We start from the raw sequence: 11,575 nt of genomic DNA on the forward strand, positions 1-11,575 counted from the left end.
AAGAATTCATTCCCCTTTAATTATATACCAAATACAATATTTTCTGATAACAAACAACAAAGCTATTGAAGCCCAATCATAACAGGAGTAGTGAAATAGTAATGAGCAAATGAAGAATTCCTTCAAAACGTGGAAAAATAATTACGGGGAGAAAGAGTTAGGTAATCAATCATCACTGTTTGTAATTTATTTAAATTGCTTGAACTTAGTCCATAGATTTCAAAAAAATACTTCTTCTCTGATTAGAAGTCCAGACCAAACTCTTCACTATAAATACTAGAGTGACCAAGCAAGAGAAGTTATGGGTCCCTTGTTTAAACGCTCGTCTTTTCGCGTTCAGCTGGAGGGCCGATTTGTTCTTAAAGAAAAATAGATAGATCTAATGCACTCAATGAAGTGGGTTCATTTTTTGACATTTTTATTTTATATCAAGAATAAATGAATTCCGTGTCAAGGTTTTTCCCACCCAGTTGTTTCCACGAGGTTACGAGTTGAATAGAGGCATTGTAAAAAATAAAAATTTGGTATATTAATTCCTTAACTCGAAATCTCAAGGATTGATCTCAAAAACTGATCATACCCACAACCATGGGCGTAGCGGGGGGGGGGGTTCAAGCCCCCTCCGCTATGAAATGAAATCCTGGCTACGCCCATGCCCACAACAATAAATCAAACTACGAAAATGCATTTCTCTTTACGTCATATTATGTATGCTCTAAGAGGTGTGACGACTTGCAATCTTTAGTTAAAATTCTTCAGTTTTTTCCCCCATTAGCATATTAGAATCAACAAGATTCACTTATTATTGTATTTAATCAACAAAGATTTAAAAAAAAAAACATTTATAATTCAATGTAAGGAAAGGTGGACGCTTACATAAAAGGGCGGGACTTTGTTTGTATATAGATGAAACTCAATACGTGGTAGTTTATAGTCAATGCCGCTCATCATCTGGGGTAGAGCCAGCAGAAACTTGGTGCCTATCATAGTTGAAGCACCTAGGATTGTTAAATCAAATGGAAACAAGAGAGTTAATGTTTTTACACAGACTAGTAGACGGCCCCCACTGGCCCCATTATTTATTATTCATTATTTATTGTTCAAATTTTCGCTGCCTTTCAGTTCAAGTACAAGCCTGAAGGATTTTAATAATACATTGAAGAAATGAAGTGTTGAAACTAATTTGATTACAGTTTAATATCTTCAATCTCAATTAATGAAAATGAATTTAAAAAAAAAACTCATTAACATAAGTCAATTAAACACAATAATGATTTTACATCATCTGCTACAAAGTCTACACTACACTATTAAATTATATAGACTAGCTATCTAGCTTGATGTGTGTCTCTGCGGTGATGTCTAACGGCAACTGGATGTGTGTCTCTGCGGTTCTGTCTAACGGTAACTGGATGTGTGTCTCTGTGGTGATTCCAACGGTAACTGATGTGTGTCTCTGCAGTGATGTCTTACGGTAACTGAATGTGTGTCTCTGTGGTGATTCTAACGGTAACTGGATGTGTGTCTCTGCAGTGATGTCTAACGGTAGCTGGATGTGTGTCTCTGCGGTGATGTCTAACGGTAACTGGATGTGTGATTCTGCGGTGATTCCAACGGTAACTGATGTGTGTCTCTGCAGTGATGTCTGACGGTAACTGAATGTGTGTCTCTGTGGTGATTCTAACGGTAACTGGATGTGTGTCTCTGCGGTGATGTCTAACGGTAACTGGATGTGTGTCTCTGCGGTGATTCCAACGGTAACTGATGTGTGTCTCTGCAGTGATGTCTGACGGTAACTGAATGTGTGTCTCTGTGGTGATTCTAACGGTAACTGGATGTGTGTCTTTGCAGTGATGTCTGACGGTAACTGGATGTGTGTCTCTGCTGTGATGTCTAACGGTAACTGGATGTGTGTCTCTGCAGTGATGTCTAACGGTAACTGGATGTGTGTCTCTGTGGTGATTCCAACGGTAACTGATGTGTGTCTCTGCAGTGATGTCTGACGGTAACTGAATGTGTGTCTCTGTGGTGATTCTAACGGTAACTGGATGTGTGTCTCTGTGGTGATGTCTAACGGTAACTGGATGTGTGTCTCTGCAGTGATGTCTAACGGTAACTGGATGTGTGTCTCTGCAGTGATGTCTAACGGTAACTGGATGTTTGTCTCTGCAGTGATGTCTGACGGTAACTGAATGTGTGTCTCTGTGGTGATTCTAACTGTAACTTGATGTGTGTCTCTGTGGTGATGTCTGACGGTAACTGGATGTGTGTCTCTGCGGTGGTGTCTAACGGTAACTGGATGTGTGTCTCTGCAGTGATGTCTGACGGTAACTGGATGTGTGTCTCTGCAGTGATGTCTGACGGTAACTGAATGTGTGTCTCTGTGGTGATTCTAACGGTAACTGGATGTGTGTCTCTGCGGTGATGTCTAACGGTAACTGGATGTGTGTCTCTGCGGTGATTCCAACGGTAACTGATGTGTGTCTCTGCAGTGATGTCTGACGGTAACTGAATGTGTGTCTCTGTGGTGATTCTAACGGTAACTGGATGTGTGTCTTTGCAGTGATGTCTGACGGTAACTGGATGTGTGTCTCTGCTGTGATGTCTAACGGTAACTGGATGTGTGTCTCTGCAGTGATGTCTAACGGTAACTGGATGTGTGTCTCTGTGGTGATTCCAACGGTAACTGATGTGTGTCTCTGCAGTGATGTCTGACGGTAACTGAATGTGTGTATCTGTGGTGATTCTAACGGTAACTGGATGTGTGTCTCTGTGGTGATGTCTAACGGTAACTGGATGTGTGTCTCTGCGGTGATGTCTAACGGTAACTGGATGTGTGTCTCTGCGGTGATTCCAACGGTAACTGATGTGTGTCTCTGCAGTGATGTCTGACGGTAACTGAATGTGTGTCTCTGTGGTGATTCTAACGGTAACTGGATGTGTGTCTTTGCAGTGATGTCTGACGGTAACTGGATGTGTGTCTCTGCTGTGATGTCTAACGGTAACTGGATGTGTGTCTCTGCAGTGATGTCTAACGGTAACTGGATGTGTGTCTCTGTGGTGATTCCAACGGTAACTGATGTGTGTCTCTGCAGTGATGTCTGACGGTAACTGAATGTGTGTCTCTGTGGTGATTCTAACGGTAACTGGATGTGTGTCTCTGTGGTGATGTCTAACGGTAACTGGATGTGTGTCTCTGCAGTGATGTCTAACGGTAACTGGATGTGTGTCTCTGCAGTGATGTCTAACGGTAACTGGATGTTTGTCTCTGCAGTGATGTCTGACGGTAACTGAATGTGTGTCTCTGTGGTGATTCTAACTGTAACTTGATGTGTGTCTCTGTGGTGATGTCTGACGGTAACTGGATGTGTGTCTCTGCGGTGGTGTCTAACGGTAACTGGATGTGTGTCTCTGCAGTGATGTCTGACGGTAACTGGATGTGTGTCTCTGCAGTGATGTCTGACGGTAACTGAATGTGTGTCTCTGTGGTGATTCTAACGGTAACTGGATGTGTGTCTCTGCGGTGATGTCTAACGGTAACTGGATGTGTGTCTCTGCGGTGATTCCAACGGTAACTGATGTGTGTCTCTGCAGTGATGTCTGACGGTAACTGAATGTGTGTCTCTGTGGTGATTCTAACGGTAACTGGATGTGTGTCTTTGCAGTGATGTCTGACGGTAACTGGATGTGTGTCTCTGCTGTGATGTCTGACGGTAACTGAATGTGTGTCTCTGTGGTGATTCTAACGGTAACTGGATGTGTGTCTCTGCGGTGATGTCTAACGGTAACTGGATGTGTGTCTCTGCGGTGATTCCAACGGTAACTGATGTGTGTCTCTGCAGTGATGTCTGACGGTAACTGAATGTGTGTCTCTGTGGTGATTCTAACGGTAACTGGATGTGTGTCTTTGCAGTGATGTCTGACGGTAACTGGATGTGTGTCTCTGCAGTGATGTCTAACGGTAACTGGATGTGTGTCTCTGTGGTGATTCCAACGGTAACTGATGTGTGTCTCTGCAGTGATGTCTGACGGTAACTGATGTGTGTCTCTGCAGTGATGTCTGACGGTAACTGAATGTGTGTCTCTGTGGTGATTCTAACGGTAACTGGATGTGTGTCTTTGCAGTGATGTCTGACGGTAACTGGATGTGTGTCTCTGCTGTGATGTCTAACGGTAACTGGATGTGTGTCTCTGCAGTGATGTCTAACGGTAACTGGATGTGTGTCTCTGTGGTGATTCCAACGGTAACTGATGTGTGTCTCTGCAGTGATGTCTGACGGTAACTGAATGTGTGTATCTGTGGTGATTCTAACGGTAACTGGATGTGTGTCTCTGTGGTGATGTCTAACGGTAACTGGATGTGTGTCTCTGCGGTGATGTCTAACGGTAACTGGATGTGTGTCTCTGCGGTGATTCCAACGGTAACTGGATGTGTGTCTCTGCAGTGATGTCTAACGGTAACTGGATGTGTGTCTCTGTGGTGATTCCAACGGTAACTGATGTGTGTCTCTGCAGTGATGTCTGACGGTAACTGAATGTGTGTATCTGTGGTGATTCTAACGGTAACTGGATGTGTGTCTCTGTGGTGATGTCTAACGGTAACTGGATGTGTGTCTCTGCAGTGATGTCTAACGGTAACTGGATGTGTGTCTCTGCAGTGATGTCTAACGGTAACTGGATGTTTGTCTCTGCAGTGATGTCTGACGGTAACTGAATGTGTGTCTCTGTGGTGATTCTAACTGTAACTTGATGTGTGTCTCTGTGGTGATGTCTGACGGTAACTGGATGTGTGTCTCTGCGGTGGTGTCTAACGGTAACTGGATGTGTGTCTCTGCAGTGATGTCTGACGGTAACTGGATGTGTGTCTCTGCGGTGATGTCTAACGGTAACTGGATGTGTGTCTCTGCAGTGATGTCTGACGGTAACTGAATTTGTGTCTCTGTGGTGATTCTAACGGTAACTAAATGTTTGTCTCTGCCGTGATGTCTAAAAGTTACTGGATGTGTTTCTCTGCAGTGATGTCTAACTGTAACTGGATGTGTTTCTCTGCGGTGATGTCTAACTGTAACTGGATGTGTGTCTCTGTGGTGATGTCTAACTGTAACTGGATGTGTGTCTCTGCGGTGATGTCTAACTGGATGTGTTTCTCTGCGGTGATGTCTGGATGTGTGTCAAGCTCTACGATGATATCTGTCTGGTCGGTACGTGACGTTTTGGCGCCGCTGTTTTGGCGCCGCCGTTTTGGCGACGGGACGTTTTGGCGCGAGATATCATTTGAAGATAATTTAATAAGCACGTAGCTTTTTTTAATGAACCCTTGAATTCCAGCGACTTAGGCAAATAACCATGGTGTCTATGTATACTTAACTTAAAGTATTATATTTTTACTTATATTAGCAAGTGTTTGGTATGTATAGCTGGAGATACCATACAGTCATTAAATAAACCAATGTTAATGTAAACAAATAATTGCATCAATTTTTAGTCTATCATCGTTTCATTTTGTTTTTAATTTTAAAGTAATATCTTTAAAAAACTGCCTCTTAATAAACACACATACACAAGCCAAAATGTTTATTATAGAAAATGATGTGAAAAACAAACACACATTTACATTTAATACGTGAAAAATATGTCTTAACACAAACAGTCATGCAAAACATAGATATGAATAATTCTTTTAAAAGAAATAATACAATAAACGTACATAATGTATTTCGCGCCAAAACGTCCCGTCGCCAAAACGGCTCGCGACAAAACGACCTTCGCGCCAAAACGGCGGCGTTAAAACGTCCTGCTTCGCTGTCTGGTGGTAGTACAAGTCACTTGTAAGTTGTTGACATTTATAAAACATAGTTTTTTTGTTTTTTTTATTATGTTCTATTCATTTTGTTCTGCTATCCATCGAGTTTTATTAACTTATTAAATTCAAATTTAAAACTGTTTCAATAAATGTGTTAAAATTTGCTGAATGGTTAACCAAATACTAAGTAGTCTTACTTTTTATTTTACTATTTATAGTGATTAGTTCTAAAAATGGTGTATTTTTATGAATACACAACTTGCACTGTTAATTTTAAAAAGTAGTATTTTGCTCTTAGAAAAGAAAAAAGTAGCTGATGCATCAGAACTTTAAAAGATTAAAATATCATGATGTCGGATTTTCAATATATTTCAAGTTAATGAGGTCCAAATGGGACAGACCACACACAAAACTAATAGCGGCTATTCCTCTTTAGGTGGCTGCTAAAGATTAACCAATTATTCAGTAAATTACTTTAATTAGTTATTTTGTTTCATGCCGACACGAAATACTGGTAATTAAGTAGGGTTTCATCCCTTTAGATAATTGAACACGTTATTTCTCCCACACCCACGATCGGATCAAGTTGAAACTTTAAACAATTATTTATTGCAACGAACGAAAACATGAAACAATTTAAAAACAAAACAACAGAAAAGTCACATAACTATTGGTAACTAATTATTTTGTTTGATATCAAATAATAGGAAAACATCTGCATTAATGAGCGATATAGTTGTAAGTGTGGAGTTCTTTCCCTTAGATAAGCTTTGTTTTTTTAAGCAAGGATTTTTTTTTTATTTTGCTTGTTTTTTTTTCTTTTATAACATTGATACCGATGAGTTGTACCCAACCTTACCTTCACTGACGTACATTTGGTTGAAGAAATGTGCTAGTATTGTGAGATAGGAGGGAAGGACCTGCATGACTTCTGTAGGACTCGATACTTTTAACGTAGGACCAGAGTCTGCTCTTCCAATACAGCTCCTATAAGCTAGAACCAACATTTTAAACGGATTCATATTGAAAGAGAAGAGACATTGTCAAGCTTGAGGCCAGAGTAAGACTTTCTTTGGTACAATTATGAAAACGTATTTCTGAAGCGCTATCAATGTAATCATTATATTTGTCTTTTTTTTTTTGGTCGAGTAATAGCGAACATACTAATGAGTAGTTAGGCGGATAAATAGAAAGACAGACAAACTGAGAGAGAGAGAAACAGATAGATAGATAGATAGATAGATAGATAGATAGATAGATAGATAGATAGATAGATAGATAGAAAGATAGAAAGATAGATAGATAGATAGATAGATAGATAGATAGATAGATAGATAGATGGATAGATAGATAGATAGATAGATGGATAGATAGATAGATAGATAGATAGATAGATAGATAGATAGATGGATAGATAGATAGATAGATAGATAGATAGATAGATAGATAGATGGATAGATAGATAGATAGATAGATAGATAGATAGATAGATAGATAGATAGATAGATAGATTGATAGATTGATTGATAGATAGATAGATACATAGATAGATACATAGATAGATACATAGATTACAGATAGATAGATAGATTACATTGTAAAAATCGAATGACAACCTTACTGGGATAGCCTTATTAATGAGAAAAACATTAGCATAATAATCTTAGCTGTTGCTTGTTATAAGATTTTTTTTAAATATTTTTTTTTATAATGAATGAAGAGCGAAATATAATCTAATAATAAATTAATATTAATATTAAAATTAATATTATATTGCCAGCGCTTAAATCTATTAAGATTATACTTACTTGCTATAACCCAGACTAGTTAAAAAATCAGGCGTAATAATCTTAGCTGTTACCTAGTATAAGATTATTATTATGAATGTAATCATTCTTATATTTCAAGCGAAACTATCTTTCGAATGACGAATAGATCTATTAATCTTATACTTACTTTGAAAACCCAGATATAGAAATAATCAAGCAATACTTTGTTCGTCATTTCTGGTGTTGAATGGTACACATTTTAAGAAGACAACATAACGCGTAACGTGTTGTTGACATGAGGGATTTTCGTGCCTTAATAATGCATTCTTTTCTTTTCGACCCAGTTAAGATTAGACCTTTAAAACTAAGCAGACCTAATCTCCAGTTGTTCTAAAGATTATTTTGAGATATGAGGTCCTAATTAAACAACGATATAACATTGATTTGAAAACAATAATAAGGCTTCCAGTCCGAAGATTAATGAGGAATGCAGAATTTCCCGTGGCTACGAAGCCCCAGCTGTGACCGACGTATTTTACCACATCTAGTGCAGGCATAACCATTGTCCGGGGTAGTCGATTTAGATTTTCTTTTCGCTTCCAGCGTCTGTCCTCGGCAGCGGATTTTCTTTTGGTCTAGAATGTGTATCCCGCGGCCTTTGTAAGTGATGTCGGCTGTCTCGTGCTGAGTCCACCAGGTGCTCTCTTCTATGTCAGTGAAAGCAAGTTGGAGCTTATGCTGGTCTTTAAACTAAACACGAGTTTAACCCCCAGTCTGAGCCCCCCCCCCCCATCCCCATGGCGGGCAGACTGGATGGAGTATGCGAGGTGTTCCCTTTTGCTGGCCTTAGGGTTCCAAGTGTGATGCACAATTCTACACGACTATCTCAAATGGTCTTTCTAGCGTTTCCCTGGGGCACCTCTGTTTTGTCGACCACCTTTCAGGTCACTGAAAAAAGACAAACGTCTAGAACTCGACAAGAAGAACAAAACATTATTTTTTTTTTATTGTTCGTTGTTTTTTTTTTCATAACATAGTGAAAAAGCTATAAATAGATCACAAATACCCACGATAGCTAAAAATAAACTTACACATTCGAGGAAAAAGAATCCAGATAGTGGTGCAGTAGTGGTACTATATGACTGGTACTATATGAGTGGTACTATATGAGTGGTACTATATGACTGGTACTATATGACTGGTACTATATGACTGGTACTATATGACTGGTACTATATGACTGGTACTATATGAGTGTGGTACTATATGAGTGGTACTATATGACTGGTACTATATGACTGGTACTATATGAGTGGTACTATATGACTGGTACTATATGACTGGTACTATATGACTGGTACTATATGAGTGTGGTACTATATGAGTGGTACTATATGACTGGTACTATATGAGTGGTACTATATGACTGGTACTATATGACTGGTACTATATGAGTGGTACTATATGACTGGTACTATATGAGTGGTACTATATGAGTGGTACTATATGACTGGTACTATATGAGTGGTACTATATGACTGGTACTATATGAGTGGTACTATATGAGTGGTACTATATGACTGGTACTATATGAGTGGTACTATATGAGTGGTACTATATGAGTGGTACTATATGAGTGTGGTACTATATGAGTGGTACTATATGAGTGGTACTATATGAGTGGTACTATATGAGTGGTACTATTTGAGTGGTACTATATGAGTGTGGTACTATATGAGTGGTACTATATGAGTGGTACTATATGAGTGTGGTACTATATGAGTGTGGTACTATATGTGTTGTACTATATGAGTGGTACTATATGAGTGGTACTATATGAGTGGTACTATATGAGTGGTACTATATGAGTGGTACTATATGAGTGGCACTATATGAATGGTACTATATGAGTGGTACTATATGAGTGGTACTATATGAGTGTGGTACTATATGAGTGGCACTATATGAGTGGCACTATATGAGTGGCACTATATGAATGGTACTATATGAGTGGTACTATATGAGTGGTACTATATGAGTGGTACTATATGAGTGGCACTATATGAGTGGCACTATATGAATGGTACTATATGAGTGGTACTATATGAGTGGTACTATATGAGTGTGGTACTATATGAGTGTGGTACTATATGTGTTGTACTATATGAGTGGTACTATATGAGTGGTACTATATGAGTGTGGTACTATATGAGTGTGGTACTATATGAGTGTGGTACTATATGAGTGGTACTATATGAGTGGTACTATATGAGTGGTACTATATGAGTGTGGTACTATATGAGTGGCACTATATGAGTGGCACTATATGAGTGGCACTATATGAATGGTACTATATGAGTGGTACTATATGAGTGGTACTATATGAGTGGTACTATATGAGTGGCACTATATGAGTGGCACTATATGAATGATACTATATGAGTGGTACTATATGAGTGGTACTATATGAGTGTGGTACTATATGAGTGTGGTACTATATGTGTTGTACTATATGAGTGGTACTATATGAATGGTACTATATGAGTGTGGTACTATATGAGTGGTACTATATGAGTGGTACTATATGAGTGGTACTATATGAGTGTGGTACTATATGAGTGGTACTATATGAGTGGTACTATATGAGTGTGGTACTATATGAGTGGTACTATATGAGTGGTACTATATGAGTGGCACTATATGAGTGGTACTATATGAGTGGCACTATATGAGTGGTACTATATGAGTGGTACTATATGAGTGGTACTATATGAGTGTGGTACTATATGAGTGTGGTACTATATGTGTTGTACTATATGAGTGGTACTATATGAGTGGTACTATATGAGTGGTACTACATGAGTGGTACTATATGAGTGTGGTACTATATGAGTGGTACTATATGAGTGTGGTACTATATGAGTGGTACTATATGAGTGGTACTATATGAGTGTGGTACTATATGAGTGGTACTATATGAGTGGTACTATATGAGTGTGGTACTATATGAGTGTGGTACTATATGTGTTGTACTATATGAGTGGTACTATATGAGTGGTACTATATGAGTGGTACTATATGAGTGGTACTATATGAGTGGTACTTTGTCCTACGATTGAAGATTTTTATAGTTAGTCGTGGTACTTAAACCTGTAATATTTTTTCTCCTGTGTTATTTACACCTTACTTTGGTGACTTCATGAAACATTTATTGTTTCTTCTTAATCCCTGTACGTCTTGATTTTGCACCATTGATTGTCTTGTTTGTCCCTAAGGGCTATTTCAGGACCTCACAATGGACACAATTCTCTATTTCTTCTATACAAATTACGATCTAATTTTAAAACAGTGGCTATCACGTGAGTTTTTTTTTCCTGTTGTTTTATCAATATTATCACGTGACTAAATGTTTGTTTAAAATTGGTGAATGTGGCCTATTACTACTTTCGCTCTACTTTCTATATCCTGCGTGTTTAGTGTCCTGGTCAGCAGGTCAATGGGCCGTGCTCTTTGAATGTATAAACAAATTTGTCAGGGTCAAAGCTTTCTATGATGGTCCGGAAATCGTGTCTGACGTCATCCAGTGGTGTCATAAAATGTAACATGGTCCATGAAACGGAGATTTCCATTGACCTTCACCTATTCCCTAGTCTTTTGGACCGCTGGGGCCCCAAACAAGTTTGTTGACCGTTTTTCTCCATTCCTCTGTCTTTGGCCTTAGATTCCGTAGTATATCTTTGTATGCAGATATGAATTGCATTTATTTATATCCAGTTTCCATTTCTTATGAATATGCTCTACTAAAATAAGACTTTAAACTAATGGACCTCATTCACCAATCGTAAACAAACAACATTTTGCCACTTGGCTCTCTATATCTTCATTACAAATTACGCAATCCATAAAGGCTGTCACGTGATACGTAATTTTCATTGTTTTATCAATATCATCACGTGGCTAAATGTTGTTTGTTTACGATTGGTGAATGAGGTCCATTACAGAA

The 11,575-nt window shown here is 38.7% G+C and overlaps 1 protein-coding gene across 2 annotated transcripts in view; it reads right to left on the reverse strand.

Moving 5' to 3' along the window:
* Positions 1 to 7,755, reverse strand: part of LOC106074113 (uncharacterized) — a 70,858-nt gene extending 63,103 nt beyond the window's left edge. For both annotated transcript variants that reach the window (XM_056017798.1, XM_056017799.1), the window contains exons 1-3: positions 7,612 to 7,755; positions 6,663 to 6,797; positions 877 to 998 (exon numbers count right to left, since the gene is read on the reverse strand). In XM_056017798.1, coding sequence (XP_055873773.1) covers positions 877 to 998; positions 6,663 to 6,729 — 189 coding nt within the window. In that variant the 5' untranslated portion in view covers positions 6,730 to 6,797; positions 7,612 to 7,755. The remainder of the gene's footprint in view (positions 1 to 876; positions 999 to 6,662; positions 6,798 to 7,611) is intronic.
* Between the last annotated feature and the right edge of the window lie 3,820 nt (positions 7,756 to 11,575).

The sequence above is a fragment of the Biomphalaria glabrata genome, chromosome 18, assembly GCF_947242115.1.
Source record: "Biomphalaria glabrata chromosome 18, xgBioGlab47.1, whole genome shotgun sequence".
In the NCBI taxonomy this organism is placed as follows: Eukaryota; Metazoa; Mollusca; class Gastropoda; family Planorbidae; genus Biomphalaria; species Biomphalaria glabrata.